This window comes from Anguilla rostrata, chromosome 12, assembly GCF_018555375.3.
Source record: "Anguilla rostrata isolate EN2019 chromosome 12, ASM1855537v3, whole genome shotgun sequence".
Taxonomy (NCBI): Eukaryota; Metazoa; Chordata; class Actinopteri; order Anguilliformes; family Anguillidae; genus Anguilla; species Anguilla rostrata.
The window spans coordinates 22,221,675-22,243,005 of NC_057944.1; the positions used below are offsets into that span (position 1 = coordinate 22,221,675).

Consider the following 21,331-nt stretch of genomic DNA (forward strand, 5'->3'; position numbering starts at 1 on the left):
GGGGTAGAGAGCGATGAAGGGAGGATCTGTGACCTCAGGTCCACAGTCTGAGGAAAACTACGGCGGCTGTAAACAATTCGCGTTCACGTGTTCATAATGTGCCATATATGTACTCACTCAAAACGCAAATTGTTCTGTAACGTAAACAGTAACCAAAATAGCTAGTGTTCAGCTACCTGACTGTAATTCAGCAATTTCTATGGAGTCTAAGCACCCACCCCAGCAGCATTTTCTTATACTTGTACAGTGACCCATGACCTCCTCTCCCTTTTTCCAGCAGTCAAGAGCTATCTTTTGTACCACTGCCCTCCACCAGGGAAATCTCGAACGTCACAAACCGGGCAGGTGCAGGACATTGTACCGTATGAATAATAAATACGTAAATCTTAATTTTGCAATTGTTTTATTTCCAAAAATCCACCCAAGCATGAACAAATTGAATTGGACTGTGGTGCTTTAATTATGTACCACACTCCCTCTGCTCAAAGCAGATGCAATCTGGACTGAGTAAAAGTGTCCTTTTGATCTGGTGCAGTCTGTATGCTGGATCCTGTATATTTATTCAATCCTGTATTTTATTCAAGTTAATGCTTTGCTCGTAAGTTGCTGCACATGTGAGTGAGAGGTGAGGTATCGATCACAACAGAGGAGGGGTCACTGACCATGGGGACAATGGAGCTACTGTCCCCTAGTCACCAGTGTGTTTGCTCATATTTCTCACCCAGTGTACTCACATGTCTAGGAAATAGTGGGCTTTATTCATTAGAGAGATCTTCACACGCCGGTCTTGGAACACCTCTGGCTTTATGTGCATTTTAGGAATTGCCCAAATTTATCCTAAATCAGGACTTCTGCACAAGGAGATAGATTTCTTTTCACTGGGATTGGGATTCTTCAGAGGATTAAAACAAATTGGATTCTCTTCCACAGGTAATACACATTATATAGAGAAGAAGCTGTGGAATCGGTGTGCTTATACTGTATAATGTTGTTGTTTTTGTTGTTTTTTTTTAATGATTTAATGTACACAAAGTGACCATCAGATATTTCCTAAAATAACAGTGAAGTGTGGTTTAAATCTCTGGCAAGACAGTTATGTTGTACACTTAACCCACACATTCCAACAGAACAGCCCCCATGGAAAAAGATGTATACATTTGGTGTAAACAGCGCAAATCACTGTTGATCATTTGTGATTATTAAAAATAAAGTTGTAAATCTTAAAAAGCTGAATATTAAACAAAGTGTCAAGTGTTCAATGAACAAATCCTGGGTTCCCAGGCTTTATGGAAAGAACAAATCAAAATGTTTTTTCAGGACTTGAACAAAGAGTTGACATTAAGATTATAGCACCCACAAAAATGATCACAGAGTGTTAAAACTAGTACACCAGGGCTCCTCTGTGTATCATTAGGAAAAGACACCATGCTGTGGTGCATGGATGGACCAACTGTAGCCGCTAGCTCTGAAGGGCAACATGTAATTACCGATTGTGTCACCCAGGATCCAAAAGGATTCAGTTAGTTATAGTCTGCATTGAAAAAAAATAAAAAAGTAAATAAGCAAAAACTAGTATAACATGTATGTACTGTGAATACTGTAAATTTGTCTGGACCTAAGTGGAGACTCATTTATTATGCCAAGAATTAACATATGCCACAAAATGAAAATGTTATGAAGCTATGTCCAAGACAGAATATGCTGATGATTGTCAAATTGTTTTGAAGATACTAACAGCAATTTTATGATCCCTTGAGATAGATTTCAAATACATGGATGAGATCTTTCTGATTAAAGGGAAACAAGTAAAAATAAACTTGCATGTGATACATTTAGTGTTTCAGAGATATTAATTAATCCGTACATTCATATAATTTGGATATTAATCTGGAAAGAAAGATTGAATGAATGTTTGTCCTTAATTTTGATTTACAAATACACTCAAGTATTTATTTATTAACATTTGTTTTACAGTTTGCCTAATTTCATTGACTGCTGAATGCAACAAAAAATTACACCTGAAGTTGTTTGTAAGTCAAAGAAAATGTCAATTGAATACAGGCCAAAGTATTTAAATTTGCATTTTGTCACTTTCCAGATTCATAATGTGTACCGGGACATGTGCAAAGTGCACAGGAGCTCTCTTGCTCCCTTTGGGGCTGTGTGCCATTATCGCGAACATCCTGCTGTTTTTCCCAAATGGGGAGGTTTTGGACACGGAACAAATTACTGGCTATGTGTGGTTTTTTCACGGGATTATAGGAGGAGGTATTCTGGTGAGTTTTTTTTTTTTTTTTAAACCTGGCTTTGGTTTTAGAGAAGAGGAGAAAAAATAAGTACAACATATCCATTATTTTACAAATTTCTGACACAAGTAATACAAAAAAAATGGACAGCGTAAATATTGTAAGTAGTATGTTGTTTTGATGAATTTTAGAGTCAGGTCAGGTCTGCCTCTCCCTCTCCAGGCCCTCTTTCCATTCCCCATGCACATCAATCAAGTTACATTCGTGCCCATGTCCTTGATATTCACAAATTTATCAAAACTCATTCCCAAATCTCTAAATAATCTCTGTAAAGGCATAAGAAGTTCTGTAAAAGTATTATAAGTGCATTAATATCTGAGATTTGTGTCCAGATTAGGGGGAAAGTATCATTCGATATGAATTTTGATGTATGATTAATGGACTGAAATTTGTTGCTGGCAGGTGTTCCTGCCAGCTTTGGTAATGAAGTCAGCTGGGGGTGAGGGCTGCTGTGCCAACCGGTGTGGGGTGAGTAATGGAACCTTGCGTGTTTCAACATTCTGCACTTTAGGTTATCACACCTCGTTCATTTCAGCCTCTCAAGTGGACTCAGACCAATGACTCAGCATTTTTGAAAAAATGTGAACATGCCAATTGAACCCTCTGAAACTAATCAAACTCACCTCAGGAGGTGGTCTACGCGAGGTTCACTTAATTTGTGCATTGTGAATACAAAGCGGCCCCAGTCCACTTTGTATTTTGCGGTACATGTTACGCATCTGCATTGACTACTGAGTGAACCCGGTTGAAAAAGAAATAGCAGAATGTCTGCTGCATTGTGAATACAAAGCGGCCCCAGTCCACTTTGTATTTTGCGGTACATGTTACGCAGCTGCATTGACTACTGAGCGAACCCGGTTGAAAAAGAAATAGCAGAATGGCTGCTGGTCGTGTTCAGGGGATTGTGTGGTCAGAAAAAACATGTGCTCTTCTTGCATCAGCTTCCTCAAAATGTAGCACAACCAAATGATAAACACATTGGCAGAGGCCGTCTTGATGAAAATAACCTATAATCAGGGGTTTACATAAGTGGTACACAAGTATCCATTAACAGCAAAAAGATTAAAATGCACAGCAATTCTATGTCATAACAGTGCAAATGCCTACATATTTTTAGGTGTGCATTCTCTTAGGACATAACTTTGACATGCATTTTTGTTTTCCCATTAATGCGTACTTGAGTATCACTTATGTTGTCCCTTGCCGATATTCCAATGCTACTGCAGTGAGACCTGGATTCTAAAGGAGCAGATTGGACCAGAAAGAGAGCAGTGTCCTCTTCCAAGTCCACTTACAATGTGAACACAAAAAAAGACTGAGCTCATTTGTAGCTAGTGCACTTCTTGATTCATTTTAAAATAACTGTGCAAAAACACCCTTATACTGCAGTTCCAGTGTCAATGATATATTAAGTTCAGTAAAAACATGGTTAGTATGGTGTGGCAAGCTGAGTGCCACCGCTCGGTTTAACAGACGAGAGAGAGACGGGATTTATCTTGCGGCCGCCACGCGGCTTTCGGTTTTGTGACAAACACACAGTTGTGCTACAGGTTCTCGCAGCACTTCCTCCGTCTCCAGTCAGCACCACGTCTGCCTCCGTAGACCACCTTTTAAGCGCCCAGGCTCACTGTCGAGGTAATCAGCACATTGTCAATCAATCTACCACGTATGGCTTCTAGGTCACAGGCTTATCACAGGAGGAAACAAGCGTGATTATAACTAATGTTTAACATGGTAGGACTTAGCATGGTAGGACTCTAATGCTGGCCTCAGTAACCTCACAACCTGTATGTTTCCTGAAATTGAGTTTTGTACTTGCAAGTGCTTTGCAATTATGTTTTACATAAGAAACAAATGAGAGGCTGTTGATTAAGAAATTGTATTTTCCTGTCTGGGTTCATTCATTTTTACATGTAGTATGTAGACAACTGTGAGGCAAGTACCCGATAAGTCTGCATACCCAGAGTCCAAGGGCCAACTATGTTGGCCTGCCTATTTCTCAGATATCACAAATGCAATTCATTTCATGGCTGTGTAAACATGTAATGCATTTCTACATCCTGTAATTAGCTGTAAATCTGTTAATGATAGAAAGTTTATGATCCGTGATCTGTCCTTCAATAAGCTCCACCATTTAACTTTTTTTTTCAGGCACAGCTCTGTGTTCAGGAGAATCCTAACTGTATTATCCTTTCAATTGTTAAAAGTCCAATCCTGCCCACTAGGGGTCTTGCGCAAAGGGGTTAATGTTTGTTGCCAGATTCAAAGGTAATGATGACACTTATGTAAATGAAATAGGTAATTGAAGCCTTTATCTTAAATTAAATGAGGAAAAAAGTTTTATGCCTTTGACCATTGGTGTTCAAATAAGTTGTAAATGTGCCACAGCACACGTGGCTACATTACTCATGTGTAGTGCACTAATGAACTCTACAACACAAACAGACTGAAGATCTAGACTGTGCCAGTGTCAGCTGTGGACAGGAGCCATTGCTTCTCTAGCCAATCTGCCACCTTCAGTCTCCATAAGTGAGTTCTGTTGTCCTCCAGCTCAGAAGCTGCAGCTTAACTCCCACATTACAGAATTAGATAGAAGTGGCTAGTTGACTTGTGTTCTTGGAGAGACACATACTGGTGCTCAGTCCTCCAAATTGAAGACCATTTTAGGTGGGCCTACAATTACAGAATCGCACGTTCCAAATGATTAAAACTGGGAAAATGCAAAAAACGTAGTGGTGGTTGGTTCTGTCTTTTCCAGATGATGGTTACCATGGTGATGTCAGTCCTGGGTGCTGGCGGAGCATTATTCTCTATGGTCATCTCAGCATTGGGCCTGCGGGATGGCCCCCTCTGCGAAACAAGCAACGGAAATTTTGAGTACCCGTTTCTTAACCAGACCCAGACGTAAGAGGATGAAACATCCCCTTCCTTGTTTCGTTTTTAGTACATAACTAGTTTAAACTGAACTAAGCATTTTCTTTTAAAAGGGCAAAAAGTGTAAGCTTTTGGGGAGGGAATTTGCCGCATGCACGTCACAGGCAACTTTGTTCTTGGTTATTATTTTGCCTCTGGGGATAGCATGACACTTATGTGAACTTTATTTTTAGGGTCCCTAACAACACACCCTCCAGACAAAACAGTGACAAGGCTTGTTGTTTAATTGGTCTCTTGAACATTGAGCACTACCAGATGATGCTTGGAAAACGATAACTAATGCAGTTAATCCACATATCTTACATATACAGTACTGGCTCAGATTGTGGAAATACTGAGCAGTTTAGTTCTGGTAAAACTTTTATCTGTACCTTTTCTTCTGTTGTTTCTCAGAGCCCTTTTCTTCTGGGATTTATATCAAAGTCAAATTGGACAGAATATGATCCACGAAAACCATTGATTGGCTTTTGAATAGGCTATGATCATGTGTGCATTGGATGGGACGGCCACAAAATTAATAATCCACAGTATACTCGCCTGCAACTCGCTCCGTAAACATGGTATGAGCAGGCGGCGACAAGGGTGCATATTGCAGTCTAGACTGACACCAAAATTGCTATGAGCTACTTATAAATTGCAGTGCACTGCTCAGTCTTGACTGACAGACCCTCAGCAGCAGCTTTCCTCCCACTTCGGAGCACAGCTAGTCACAAAATGACCAAATGACCAAATGATCAAACGGCTCAGGCCTGTCTAAATCCATGACGAAAATACCACTTCACCGGTGCGACGGCTTGCAACATGCCATGTTCCGCCCAGAAATGAAAACCCTATAATTATGATATGCCATTATGGATACACAAATTTGTTCTCAGACAAATTGTAGAATTTACACAAGTCCATTTACATTTGTACTTCATAACTGTTATTCAGGGATGCATAATGCAGGACCTTCTTCAAACGATGGGCTGTTAATCACAACTTAATCTGAGCAATAGTATTTGAGCAATACTCATTTTAGACATGTGCTACTTTAAATCCTCTCAAAGCTTGTCTCACAATAATGAACATGCGAAGAGTCCTAAAAATAAAAACTAATTCATGCACATGTCTACATAAAGAGACAGACACAGACAAACACATGCAATTCAAGGACACCAATGAACCTAGATAGCCTGTCTTTGGAGTGTAAGAGCAAACTATGTGGAAATCCACTCAGACAAAAGGAAAAATACATACATACGCAGATTCAAACCCCAGACTTTGGTGCTATCCCCTGAAATACACTACTATCCATTTTAAAGTTGGCTGTTTAAATCCTTGGACAAGGCTGGCAAGGTGATAGAAATTAAACAAAGAACAATGTGTAAAAAGAGGTTATTGTTGATGCCACTTTTGAATCCTGCTATCAATAGATGTAATTCATGTTTTGCTTTAATCCCATCAACTAACTCAAACCATTGTCATAGATCTCACAGCTTGGTTTACTAATGGCATGAGAGCACTCTTTCTATTAATTAAAAAAAATAATTCAATGCCGACAATAATGTTAAATTTCACATTTGGCATAGATGCAGTCCAAGGTTTTAGCAAAACACTGAAGTAATATGCTTATGCATGTTCATTTTGCTCATGGAAATGTAAAATCAGCTAAAAGAAAAGGGGAAAGGGAAGGGGAAATTGAAAAGTTGTGCCATTGTTGTTGCAATGATGCAGTCTGTTCACTTCTTGTTTCTTGTCTTCCAACAGAGAGAGCTACTTGTTCAATCAGACCATGTGGTCAGAGTGCCTATGGCCTGAGAATGTGGTCCTGTGGAACATCACCCTCTTCTCTATTCTCCTGGCCCTAGGGACCGCAGAAGCTCTGCTCTGCCTCTTCCAGGTCATCAACAGTCTGTTCGGGTGCCTATGTGGCACTTGTATGAGGAAAAGACAGGTGAGATGCAACAATGGTGCTTGATGAGGTGCACACAGAGGCACGTTTCTGAAAGCATGCCTGGTCACTGAGGGATGTGTAAATGTGTACAATGCAACAAAAGCCAAAGGTAATGGCAGACACAACAAAACAGCTCATAGTATATCTGCTACATTACACTCCAAATAGAAAATCTGACAGCTGAATACTCAAATTATATTGATTGAGGTATCTGCCTGAAAGCGGCTTTTGTGGTCAGTTGAAAGTGCTTAAGATTTCTGTCTTGACAGGGCTAGAGGTTATTTTCTCATTTTCTGCTGAGCTTGGAAATAATAGTTCCTGGTTATCATTTAGGTCAACAGATGATTTCAGTACTTTAGTTAAAGCAAAGGGCAAGAAAAACAAAACTGACACTTTTAATACTTTTAGTTTGGGTGTTGTTTGAATGTGTAATATTGACATGGTACTGTACACTACATTTTCAAAAGTACTGGCCCGAATAGTTTGGTGGTGGAGGAATAATGGTCTGGTGCAGTTTTCATGGTTTGGGCAAGGCCCCTTAGTTCCAGTGAAGGGAAATCTTAATGCTACAGCCTTGCAATGACATTCTAGAGACTTTGTGGCAACAGTTTGGGGGAAGCCCCTTTCTGTTTCAGTATGACAATGCCCCCATGCACAAAGCAAAATCCATAAAGAAATGGTTTGCTGAGTTTGGTAGGGAAGAACTTGAGTGGCCTGCACAGAGCCCTGACCTCATCCCCATCAAACACCTTTGGGATGAATTGGAATTCTCGAAAAGTATACTTCAGTATGTATTTTAAACAGTGATCTAAGTTTAATTGTGGAAAGTGAAGTGAAAATGCACTATAAAATGAGGGACTACTCTGGAGATGCAGGATTAGGAGCTCCTGGCTGGAGTATTCAAACACAACAACAATGTTCATTCTGCATAGTATGATTCCTCTTGTTTGTCTTTGCATTGCAGACAGGGGTGGCCTGAAAAAAGGAGGAAGATAATCCACAGTGCCCTATTCCCCCTTCTCTTACCTCTTACAAAGGTTTTCACTCATGTTCTATACTGCTTACAGAAAGTATTGCAGTGGCTATCAAAAAACAGAATATAAACTTACAATGTAAAATGGAGACAGGTGGTTTGGCATTTTATTGTAACTGTGAGATTGTCATGATTTTTTGTATTTATCAAACTTGCATACAGGCATCAAGGACAAATAATAAAATAATTTGGTTCTGTACACAAATTCCTTTCCCTTTGTTTGTTTTTTTAAAACAAATAAAGCAATCATAGTTAATTAGCTATATAAATGTCATATTTATTCTCTCATATTTAACATTTTCCAGTTTGTAAAACTATTTTTTGGGAGAAAAGTTTTTCGACAGCCACTTATGCTTTTACCTTAACTTGGTAATTCACTTTTTTTCCGGACCCTGGGTGCCACCCTAGAACTGTAATTCTAAGCAATTGACTACAGTATATGTGCACAACACTTCCAAATAAGCCAGGTCTTTTCCTTAGGAACAACTCATTAAAGGTGTTGTTCTACACTTGTTGTTTACAAGAGTTTATCTGGTAATGTTACCGTTAGGCTATATTGTGGAAAGTTATTACAGCAATCACCACAGTGCCACCACATCACAGAACACCTCATCATAGCAAATTAACCTTGAAGAAGTAAATTAACGGCAGAAAAGGACGGAGTGTAGCACAGTGGGTAAGGAACTAGACTTGTAACCGAAAGGTCGCAGGTTTGATTCCCGGGTAAGGACACTGCCGTTGTACCCTTGAGCAAGGTACTTAACCTGCATTGCTTCAGCATATATCCAGCTGTATAAATGGATACAATGTAAAAAATGCTTTGTAAAAGTTCTGTAAGTCGCTCTGGATAAGAGCGTCTGCTAAATGCCTGTAATGTAATGTAATGTATTTTGCCTACACTATTTCTTCTCTGAATCAAAAGTGTAAGGCAGACTGAAAGACTGGACACCTGGGAAAATCTTTAAAGATTATGGTGGTCAGCCTTCTACCCTCTGTAGGCTTCACCGAACTGAGATTTAGCAATAGTGCTAATCCCGGGAGCATATATTACATTACAGGCATTTAGCAGACGCTCTTATCCAGAGCGACGTACAACAAGTGCATCAGTTCAAGGTGCAGAGGTGCAAAAGAAACACACTAGAGCAGTGGTGTCAAACTCGTGCCATGGAGGGCCGTGTGTATGCAGGTTTTCATTGCAGCCTCAGATCTTGATTATATAATTAGTTAAATTATTTGCTGAATTAGGGATGCAGGTTTGTGCACAATGGTGACCCGACGTCTATGGTGACCCGCATTGTCTAAATAAAAATTTTCTTATATTCTGTGCTTCAATGCAGTTAAACGCATATGGCTGAATGAGTAATTGGACTCAATTAAGGCAGCATTAATTGGTTGGAATGAAAACCTGCATACACACGGCCCTCCATGGCACGAGTTTGACACCACTGCACTAGAGTGAAGTAAAGATCGCAGTGCCAGAAGTGACCACATAGATCAGGACTCCAACCCTGCAGGGTAACCTGTTCGGCAAACAAACAAACAATCCTGCCAAATAAAAACTAACGTGATCTCATTAGCCTAACTAGGTACATTGAGCTAAACTTTAGGCTAGGGAGGGGTGGGGAGAGGTGCAGACTGAAGAGATGAGTCTTTAGTCTGCGTTTGAAGGTAGTCAGATTCTCTGCTGTTCTGACCGCCACGGGGAGGTCATTCCACCAGCGAGGGGCCAGGACAGACAGCAGACACGAGCGGGAAGTACAGACACGGAGAGGGGGAGGTGCCAAGCGTCCAGAGGTGGCAGAACAGAGAGGTCTGGCTGGTGTGTAGGGTCTGATGATCCTCTGGATGTATCCTGGTGCTGACCCCTTAGCTGCCTGGTATGCAAGCACCAAAGTCTTAAATTTGATGTGAGCCATAACAGGCAGCCAGTGGAGGTCAGTGAGCAGGGGGGTGACATGGGAATGTCTGGGGAGGTTGTAGACCAGACGCGCTGCAGCATTCTGGATGAGCTGCAGGGGTCTGATGGCGGATGCTGGCAGACCAGCCAGCAGCGAGTTATAGTAGTCCAGGCGGGACAGGACCATCGCTTGAACCAGGAGCTGGGTTGCGTAGGTGGTGAGGAAGGGGCGGATTCTCCGGATGTTGTACAGGAAGAACCTGCACGTTCGACTCACCGCCATGATGTTCTGGGAGAGGGACAGTCTGTTGTTCATCACCACTCCGAGGTTTTTTGCGGTGAGTGATGATGACACCACGGCGTCCCCTAGGGAAATGGAAAAGTCAAGGAGGTTAGAGGATGGAGCAGGGATGGAGATCATCTCTGTCTTACCTGGGTTCACCTTAAGATGGTGTTTATCCATCCAGCTCTGGATGTCCCTCAGGCAAGCAGAGATGCGAGCGGAGACCTGTGTGTCAGAGGGGGGGAAGGAAAGAAAGAGTTGGGTGTCATCGGCATAACAATGATAGGACAAATCATGGGCAGAGATTACAGGACTAAGAGATTGGGTGTACAGGATAGGAGGGGACCAAGGACTGAGCCCTGAGGAACTCCTGTGGCAAGGGGGCGAGGTGCCGATACTGCACCAGCCCAGGCGACTTGGAAGGAGCGACCAGAGAGGTAGGACTCGATCCAGTCTAGTGCTGTGCCACAGATCCCCATAGCTGCCAGGGAGGACAGGAGGATGAGGTGATCGACTGTGTCGAAGGCAGCAGAAAGGTCTAGGAGGATCAGGACAGACGAGGCTGCTTGTGCGGCGTGAAGCGACTCACAGACCGAGAGGAGTGCGGTCTCTGTCGAGTGGCCAGGTCTGAAGCCGGACTGGTGGGGGTCTAGGAGGTTGTTCAGCAAGAGAAAAGAGGAGAGTTGGGTAGAAGCAGCTCGTTCAATTGTTTTGGATAAGAAAGGAAGAAGGGAAACAGGACGGTAGTTCTGGATGATGGAGGGATCCAGAGTGGCCTTTTTCAGCAGTGGGGTGATGTGGGCCAGCTTGAAGGAAGAGGGGAAACATCCAGAAGACAAGGAGGAGTTCACAAGGGAGGGGACAAACGGGAGGATCAGGTGTGATAGTCTGGAGGAGAGAGGAAGGGATAGGGTCAAGAGCACAGGTGGTTACATTACATTACATTACATTCATTTGGCAGACGCTTTTATCCAAAGCGACGTACAAAAGTGCATTTTCATGATCGTAGACAACTGCTGAACACGGGTTCAGTAAGGTACAATTACTTATTTTGTACAGCTATTTCTAGCCGAGAACAATGAACACTATCCTGGTCTAACATCTGCAAAGCCAAACTAGGCAGAAGAATAAGCTACAGTATTAGGACGAATACAATTTACCAAGAAGAGCAGGGATGGGGCAACATGTAACAAGTGATAGGAAAAAGGGTTTTTTTTTTATTTATTTTTTTTAGTATATACAGCGTGGTGGTTGTTATTCTAGGTATAGTCTGAAGAGATGAGTCTTCAGGCCACGGCGGAAGATGGATAGTGAGGGGGAGGTTCGGAGAGGGACGGGGAGTTCATTCCACCACTGGGGAGCTAGGGTGGAGAAGCTCTGTGATCCCTTTGGGCGGGTGGGAGGGTTTGCAAGACGCCCTGCTGCCGCAGAGCGGAGTGGTCGAGCAGGCACATAGAATTGAGTCATGTCCTGCAAGTAGATGGGGGCTGTCCTGTTGGCGGCAGTGTAGGCAAGGGTCAGGGCTTTGAATCGGATCCTGGCAGCGACCGGTAGCCAGTGAAGTGATCGCAGCAGAGGAGTGACGTGGGAGAATTTGGGGAGGTTGTAGATGAGTCGGGCAGCGGCATTCTGAATCATCTGTAGTGGCTGTATGGCACAAGCTGGTAGGTTTGCAAGGAGAGAGTTGCAGTAATCAAGGCGAGAGGTCACCGTAGCCTGGACGAGCAGCTGGGTGGAGTGCGTCGTCAGGTATGGTCGAATCCTCCTGATGTTGTATAGGAGGAATCTGCAGGACCGCGATGTTGCCTTGATGTGCTCCTTGAGGTCCAGTTGGTCATCCAGGACCACCCCCAAGCTCTTGGCAGAGTGAGAGGCAGTCACTGTGGTGCCATCAACCGTGATTGAGAGCTCACGTAGTAAGGAGGTCTTGCATGGGAAGAAGAGCAGCTCGGTTTTGTTGAGGTTGAGCTTCAGATGGTGGCTGGCCATCCAGGTGGAGATGTCAGCCAGGCAGGAAGAGATCTTATCATTGATCTGTGTGGCCGAGGGGGGGAAAGAAAAGAAGAGTTGTGTGTCATCTGCATAACAATGATAGGAAAAACCATGTGAATTAATGACTGAACCAAGAGATCTGGTGTATAAGGAGAACAGCAGAGGACCCAGTACAGATCCCTGCGGCACTCCCGTAACAAGTGGATGAGAGGCAGAGGCAGACCCCTTCCAGGTGACCTGGATTAAGTGGTAGGGCGGTGGGAGAGTAGGAGCTGGGAGACATCAGAGTCAGTGAGGGGAGAGCACGTGGAGAAACAAGGGGAGGGAACAGAGAGGGGGGAGTGGGGAAGGGTGGCGGTGGACGTGAAGGAGCTGCGGATGTCTGCAATCTTCTCATCGAAGAAAATCGCAAAGTCATCTGCAGTGAGGGAGGACTGAGGTGGGGGAGGAGGAGTGCTGAGGAGAGAAGAGAAAATGGAGAAGAGTTGATGAGGGTTAGAGGCAGATTTATGAATTTTTGTTTGATAATAATTAATTTTAGCAGAGGTTACAGCGGTAGAGAATGTAGCTAGCAGAGACTGGTAGGCAGACAGGTCCGATTGAGCCATGGATTTCCTCCACTTCCTCTCCGCTGCACATAGGCTGGCCCGGTTGGTTCGGAGGGGGTCAGACATCCACGGACTGGGAGGGGACGAGCGTGCCGGCCTGGAGACTAGAGGACAGAGAGAGTCAAGTGCTGAGGAGAGCGAGGAAGACAGAGCGGAGGATGCAGAGTCAGTGGGAAGGTTGGAGAAGGATTCAAGAGGGGGGAGTGAAGCAGTGACACTAGATATATTGAGGAATGATGGCACAAGATAGAGTCGAGTGTAACCACTCCAAGATCCACGTATGGTTAAAACCAAATTTTAAATTCTAATTTCATTTGGAGTCAGATAATTGCGGGAGTAAACCATAGTAACTGTTACGCTTACTTGCTGTGGTCATGGATATATTTGATGTGTTGTTCCGCTCATTTGTGAGTATTCTGATGCTCCCATTGGAATATTGACAGTCCGGCGACAAGTCAGATACATCTCTGATGACAACATAGCCCCGTTTGCGAACGGAGAGTAACAAGAATGTGGATTCTGTCGTTGTAGCCATAATTGTTCTGATTCTCTATTTAAGGGAAAACAAACTTTGTTTTATGTTCAGCTAACTACATAACTAGTTTGGCTACTTTCTTTTGATTTTAAGCAGATTAACATGATTTCAGTTTTTCGCTCTAAGTTCTAGGTAAGGTCAGGAAGTTATGGTAAGTCAAAATATGAGGCATGATGACAGAGGTGGGTAACCCGGCTTCAAAGAGTAAAAAGACTGACCATGTATTTGCTCCACCAACATGCACTAAGCCAGCTGATTACAATAATTAGGTCTCCTATCATGCTGAAGAGTTATGCTAATTAGAGTCAGCTGGTTTAGTGCATGGTGGTGGAGCAAATACATGGTCAGTCTTTTTACTCTTTGAAGCCGGGTTACCCACCTCTGCATGATGACAAGCTACAACATTATAATAACAATACAAGTGCAATATAAGTGCTGGATGGAGATACAAGTCTAACATGAAAGTGGTAGAGGAACAAGATAGAAGGATACAAGTTGTAAGAGTGATCCTAGATTGGGAGTCCTCTGTAGAGTAGTGATAGTTATTACAGGTACAGTCTGAAGAGATGCATCTTCAGACCATGGTAGAAAATGGGCAGGACTGAGTGGGTAGAGGTATGGGGAGTTTGCTCCAGCACTGGGGAGCAAGGGTGGAGAAGCTCCATGGTCGGGACTAATGAGAACCATTCATGCAGAAGGCAGGGAGTCCAAATCACCCCGCTGCAGCAGAGCGGAGTGATCAAGCTGGAGTGTAGGGTTGAATCATGTCCTGTAGGTAGGGAGGGTACGGTGGCTCTCAAGTGCAAAACACAAAAACAAAAAGAAAACGCAAAAACAAAAACATTCGGTCCTGAGGTGCAGATGCAACATACAAACACAAAAAGGAGTGATCCTGAGGTGCAGATGCAACATACAAAAACAAAAACATGCACCCCTGAAGTGCAAAACACAAATACAAAAAGAAAATGCAAAAACAAAAAGGAGCAGCCCTGAGGTGCAAAACACAAACATACAAAAACTAGCAGCCCTGAGGTGCAGATGTAACATACAAAAACAAAAACTAGTAGCCCCGAAGTGCAAAACAGAAACATACAACAACAAGCAGCCCTGAGGTGCAGATTCAACATACAAAAACAAAAACTAGTAGCCCCAAAGTGCAACAGTGCACTTTGGGGCTACTAGTTTTTGTTTTTGCATGTTGCATCTGCACCTCAGGGCTGCTAGTTTTTGTATGTTTGTGTTTTGCACCACAGGGTCGTTCCTTTTTGTTTTTGTATGTTGCATTTGCACTCCAGGGCTGAAAGTTTTGTTTTTGCATTTTCTTTTTGTATTTGCGTTTTGCACTTCAGGGCTGCACGTCTTTGTTTTTGTATGTTGCATCTGCACCTCAGGGCCGAAAGTTTTTGTTTTTGCATTTTCTTTTTGTTTTTCTGTTTTGCACTTCAGAGCCACCGTAATTCAGGACAGGAGAAATTCATTTCATGGTAATGGGCTTTGAGTCCACTTGCTCGACCGGGCAAGGTAGGGAAAAGAAATTAATGTTGAGCCCTGTTTTGAGTTAGGGGGTACTTCACCTCTGCTTCAGTCGTTATTTTTCGATAGCAGACCACCTCGTCGTGGATTTTGATAGCAGACCACCTCGTTGTGGATTATCCCATAGTGACATGGAATCGGTCTCCTTGCAAGCAAATATAGCCATCATCCATCCACCATCCAAGTGACCCGGGGGCGTGGCAGAGATCGCAATACGCGAGACGCAGCAGCGAGAACTGCAGGCCACAGAGCTTAGCTTCACAGCGCAATTTAAAATAAGTTTCTGCGTTTCTGTTATTAAACATTGAATAACATAGCCCCCCTTTTTTGTCGCCGGCGATGAGGCAGACCTCAGGGGTTTTAGTCTGATGGGGATTCATTAACAGCTCCTAGAGGCTAAAAAATCATATAAATATGATGAGTTAACACTAAATTATTCAGAGTACTCTGCAAGGTGTGCAAGTTGCATTATCTACATCTTTCATGCAAGCTCACTTGAGGATCATTTTTTGAATGCTTGCATTATGTATAATGATGGGACATTAGATTTTCAGTGAAACTGTAATCATTTTTTTCATTCATGAATCTCTCAGGAGTACATCAAGAGGAGACCTGTGTCTTTCCCTGTTTAAGGACTTCAACAACAGCAGTTGATGTGCTGCTGTATGTGTCTGTAGCAGTGGTTGAGACACTGACAGTGTGTGGAAACCTGCTTGTGATCATCTCCATCTGTCACTTCAAACAGCTTCAGACACCAACTCATTTCTTCCTACTGTCCCTGGCCATGGCGGACTTTCTTGTTGGAGTAATTGTGATGCCCCTCTACTTTACTATGTTGATAGCTCCACAAAGGTGCTTTACTACAGTATACTGCACAATATTTCATGTAGTAGCCTTTTACCTTACTTTTGTCTCAATTTATAATGTAACTTTAATTGCAATAGACCGATATGTTGCTATCTGCAATCCTTTTCAGTACTCCATGAAAATGACTTTGAATGTAACTTTGAGGATAATATCCATAGTGTGGTTGTCTTCATTAATCTACAATATGGTCCTTCTTTATTTCAATGGAAATATTCCAGACCTGAAGGAAAATATTACATGTGTTGAGTGTGCTGTTCACTTTAATGAAATATTGGCCATTGTTGACTGTCTAATCGTATTTATTGTGCCATGCTTAACAATTATAATCATGTACCTGAAAATTTTTTTTATCGCTAAAAATCATGCAAATAAAATCCGGTGTGCCCAAAAGTGCACAAAAGTAAATAATGCTACTGTAACATCAGAAAGAAAAGCAGCAAAAGCACTAGGGGTTCTAGTAGCAGTGTTCCTTATCTGCTTAGTACCCTTCTACATATGTGCTTTCCTTGCAGCATATATTAGTAACAAAGCAATACATATTGCAGCTTCAAATCTGTCAACTGTATTTTTTCTGAATTCTGCATTAAATCCTATCATTTATGCTCTGTTCTATCAATGGTTTCAGAGATGTGTTAAACTCATTTTAACATATAGGATATTCCGTGCAGGATCTTCAGATCTGAATGTGCTTGCAACGAAATAAACGTAATTTCCTGTGCATTAGAATGTGATGTAATAAAATTGTTACTTTTTATTTGAATATTCTCATTTTTGTTTTATGGTTTACACACCACATGTCTGTTATTGAACACATGTTGATTAATTCTTCCACTCAACTAAGAAAAAATCACAGATTTTCAAATAGCCCTGAAAGTCTAATATTTCTATTATCTTTTCCTTTTAGTTCTTTATTTTTATTCTTTAGTGTATGTGTATTCATGTATGTTGCTCTGGATCAGATCTTGCTTGAAACATGAGGTGCTGACCTCATAAATAAATAAATAAATAAATAAATAAATAAATAAATTTTTATATTTTCCAGTGGCCATATAATGTCCAATAAATGTAATATTCTACCACTTCAGATGTTTTGGTAAATGTTTAAACAGCATCTCCTAGTCAGTCATTAACATATGAACTTTCATTCATTTGTTCACAGCAATGTACAAGTTTTGAAGATTCTTTAAAGTTGGTAGGCAAACAAATTTGGCAGTAGTTAGGCAGACATTGTATGAAATTTCTACTTCTCTTTAGTAAGAAAAGTAAACTAAAGAGAAGTTACCATTGGAAATATCAGCCTAAAACATGGCACATGTACAAACCGCCACAAATCAAACAGGTCTCCAATTTTTGTAATTACGTGAAAGGTACTATAGGGCCATGAGTCCAATGTCCAAAAAACCATGACAGTAATATGGACGGTTTTAACATTAGGCCTACTTTTAATGATAAAAAACACATAGAAACACACAGTTAATGCAGCTGTCCATGGATGATATCAAAACGTTACTTCTGAAACTTATGGAGTGTTGTTTGTGCCACTTATGTGAATGACAACATCCAGATTAATATACCTTATGCCAGAGCTGCCCAAACCTGTTCCTGGACATTTACCACTCTGTAGGTTTTCACTCCAGCCCTAACAAAACACACCTCATTCAGCAGTTATAGAACTTGTTGAGCTGCTAATTAGTGCAATCAGGTGTGTCAAATTATGGTTGAAATAGAAACCTACAGGGTGAATGAAAATCTACACCTATAGATCTCCAGGAACAGGGTTGGGCAGCCCTGTGTTATAAGAAAGTTCCAGAACTAGAGTTAACTTTGGAATTGCTCCTCAGTGGCGTCAGCTGAAGAGGATTAAAAGCAACGCAGAGTTGGCTTGTTTTCTGTTGGACCTGTATGTAATATTACTGGCAGTGTGAAGCTGGGGACAGTAAGGAGTTTTCGCGAGGGTCTGAAATTTTCAAATGGAAAGTACCGACAATAAAACCACTATTACACCCAAAATAATTTAATTAAGTTATAATTGAATCTGCCTTCTTACTGTCACTCCTGGTTGCTAATTCCACAGTACTAATATTACCTCTATCCACCTATCTACATTAGGTCGGGTAACTTGGCATGAATGGGTGGGGTTGATAACAGAGGAGAAGACTTTGTTGATTGCAAACACAGACTAAGAAATACTGCATAGTATGCCTTTAACATTATGCAGAAAGCTGTCCACACATTTAACAGCTTTAGTAAGTTAGTTAGATACTCTAATCACTGTACCACTGAAACACACCGTGATAAAGAGTGAACACTAGCTAACTTGTGTTAATATTTCCATTATGTTGCCTGGCAACCACCCAGTAATCTTGTTTTCTTTTTTTTTTTTTATTCAGCTATAACTTTGATGACATTACCACCATTTTATAAAAGCAATAAGGCATTTGAGGCTGTGCCATATTGTGAATATAGTCTTGGCTTCACATCGTACCCAACAACATCTTTTAGATGCGACTATATTCACAATACAGCACAGCCTCTTGTGCCATATTGCACACATGCACACACACACATACAATGCGAGTGCCATAATGTTTGGGACAAAGGCATATTTTTTTCACTCTGTGCTCAACACTTTTATATTTGTAATCAAGCAATTCACATTTGGTTAAAGTGCACATTCTCAGTTTTTATTTAACCCCCATTTAACCCCCATTTAAGCGCACATGCCAAATCTGGCCAATCCTTGCCCATTTATGGGGTACCATATTTAAAGCTTTATAACTCCAGATGTGGACACCACAGAAACTTGTAAAATGGCTTAAATGAAAGTTTATACTCTCACCTACTGAATAAATGAAATGTCAATCAAGCCAGACTGTACTAAAAAGGGTGACAACGCCGTAAACAACACATGTGGTATTACACACAGCTATTTTGGAAGCTACCCAGGCGTTGTGGGAAGGGAGTGCATTTAAGATCACAAGCCATCACCACCATGATGGGTTATATTATTAACAGAAGAAGTATATGTATAACTAACAATGGCCAGATCTTGGTCAAAGCATTAATAAACTGTAGAGGTTTGCACTAAATGTAAAACACACGCTGTAAAAGTCCATATATAATGTAAGCACAGTCTCTGGCATGCAAACTAGGCCTTTCATACAAACGTGTTGTGAATGATAAAATCCAGCAGGAGTTAAATGAGGTGTTTTGGTCTTGCGCCAAGAAGGGGAGGAAGACTTAGATAAGAGAAGGGAATTCTTATTTTTTAATTAAAGAAAGGAAGGGGGCTTGGAAATAATGGTGTCTGAAAGTTGGGAGATAATGGTGTCAAGGACAGAACCTAAGAAACCAAAGCGAACAGGTGGGAAGTACCAAATTTAGGCTCCACAACAGGAGGAGCTGTCAAAAGTGAATAAAAGGAAATGGAAAGCCCCGGGGATTTCAGAGTGTTTGGGGAATGATTGGATGGCTTGTCTTTGTGTTATGAACGATTATTGTTTGTATTGGTCTGTGCAGATCAGCCAGGGTTCTTGTATGTAATCTTTGATTCACCTACAATAAATCCAGTTGCATCAGACTCTGTGGATTGTGCGTAATTTTGAATAAGTATTCAACAGTGTGAGGAGATCGACCCCGGTGCTTCTGGCCCAGGCCGGGGCCTGTTTTTCACCCACAGCGTCATGAATGTGCATATATTTCAGAAACGGATTGTCCAAGACAATATACAACCACTGAGTCTCAAAAGGGACATCTCTACACGTAAAAATGGAGCATCGCGTAGTTCTGGCAGGCCACGAGAGTTAAGCGCTCCAGCTGAATCAGCTGATGGCTCAGCTGCGTGATGTTCGCCTATCACAGTACATTCACTAACAGGGCGGTCTACTTAAACAGCCTCCCTCTACTCATTCGGCTGCTCCTCCTGCATGCAAGCGCTGCACGTTGCTTCTTAAATCCCCTCAACCACCCCAGCTCCATCCCCATGCGTCAAGAATTTGCATTTCTCCATTCCTATGTGTTAAGAAATTGCATTGCTCCATCCCTATGTGTTAAGAATTTGCTTTGCTGCTGGATTTGTTCTGTGTGTACCCCTCTAGGGGGGTTTGGCTGCTGGCCTCCCGGCCTTATCCACGCGGGCTGCGTAGTTGGCGGGAGAGCTCCAGAACAGAGCCATACCGCCAAACATAACTGTATTGCCTTTATTGTCAATAAAGTCTACTTTGATGACAGTGGTCCTGACAGAATCAATGGTAAGGTTGTATATTTATTCAATATTTAGTCCCAGATATTGACTGTAGAATGACATTGTATCATTTTTGAAAACTTTGTCTTTTTTATTTTGTTATTCAGTGAGCAGCGTTTTCACTGATGGATTGGAATATCTTCAGGCTATTGTCGGGTTTATCTTGTTGCTATGATGAAATACGATTTTTCGAGTGGTGAAAGAATATTTTCATTTATGCCCAGATAGACAACATTGTCCATTATGTCATGGGTGGGGGGTGTAGTTGCAGATGAGACTGCAGGGAGGAGGTGCTTGTTAAATGAACGACCAGAGCGACAATGGTGGCGCTGTGGAACTCCGTATTCGGCATAGTTGTCGTGTATGATCTACTAATGAAACTAAAACAAAGCATTTCTATTTTTAACTTATGCTTTGGTTGCAGTAGCACTTAATGTCTGAGTTCAGCAATCTTGGCACGTGCTAACAAATTTTGCATATAAAAATACCTGCATAGAAAACTGAATAGACTGCATGAAAACTGTGTGAAATGTAACCAAATTGTGTGTGGTCCCTGCTCACACAAACCACCAAAGCTGTGCATTCTGTGTGTAATTGATGAGCAAGGGGAGAAAGACAGTGCGTGTGTAAAAGCACACTTCAAATAGCAGGAGCAGGGCACAGGAGAAGTGTGACAAATTTTTATAGCTTTAAGGAAAGATGAAAATAGAGAATTCTTATTTATTGGTCTGGTGTTAATTTATAGCCCCTTTATATAACATACTTAAGTGAATGTTTTTAATTTTGGAAACTTTTTTATGTTGATCTCACTGTAGACACTGATGGGAAGGTTCGGGATGATAAAAGTATAGTCTAAATGATTTATGAATATGTTAAGAATTTTGATCGTACTACACATAAAATGAGGAAGACAACAATACAATTTCTTTTTTTTTTAATTAAGGACACCGGCAAAGATCTATTTCACACATAAGGAAACTCATGTCCCTTTAGTACCTTACACTTGTATGTTATTATGCATTTTGATTGTACTACACATGGAATAAGAGAGAGTGAGTATAACAGCAGAGATACAAGTGCCATTTCAGAAATAGGGGAACTCAACCCCCCTTACACGTAATCATAAAAATTGGAGACCTGTTTCATTTGCGGTGCTTTATACAT

At 41.6% G+C, this 21,331-nt stretch overlaps 3 protein-coding genes across 3 annotated transcripts; 2 read left to right on the top strand and 1 right to left on the bottom strand.

Annotated features, from left to right (window-relative positions):
• The first annotated feature begins 715 nt into the window (after positions 1-715).
• Positions 716-8,465, top strand: LOC135235843 (transmembrane 4 L6 family member 1). The gene is made up of 6 exons (XM_064301731.1): positions 716-930; positions 2,099-2,276; positions 2,709-2,774; positions 5,065-5,210; positions 6,990-7,176; positions 8,141-8,465. The coding sequence occupies exons 2-6, from the start codon at positions 2,106-2,108 to the stop codon at positions 8,153-8,155; spliced, it is 585 nt and encodes a 194-aa protein (XP_064157801.1). The 5' UTR covers positions 716-930; positions 2,099-2,105; the 3' UTR covers positions 8,156-8,465.
• Positions 8,466-8,529: 64 nt separating this feature from the next.
• LOC135235844 (uncharacterized) lies at positions 8,530-11,318 on the bottom strand. Its single transcript, XM_064301732.1, has 2 exons — positions 10,983-11,318; positions 8,530-10,614 (listed from the first exon to the last, which is right to left on the bottom strand). The coding sequence occupies exon 2, from the start codon at positions 10,567-10,569 to the stop codon at positions 9,769-9,771; it is 801 nt and encodes a 266-aa protein (XP_064157802.1). The 5' UTR covers positions 10,570-10,614; positions 10,983-11,318; the 3' UTR covers positions 8,530-9,768.
• Positions 11,319-13,253: 1,935 nt separating this feature from the next.
• Positions 13,254-16,678, top strand: LOC135235842 (trace amine-associated receptor 13c-like). The gene has a single exon (XM_064301730.1). It carries the CDS (start codon positions 15,638-15,640, stop codon positions 16,625-16,627), a length of 990 nt encoding a protein of 329 aa, XP_064157800.1. The 5' UTR covers positions 13,254-15,637; the 3' UTR covers positions 16,628-16,678.
• Positions 16,679-21,331: the final 4,653 nt, after the last annotated feature.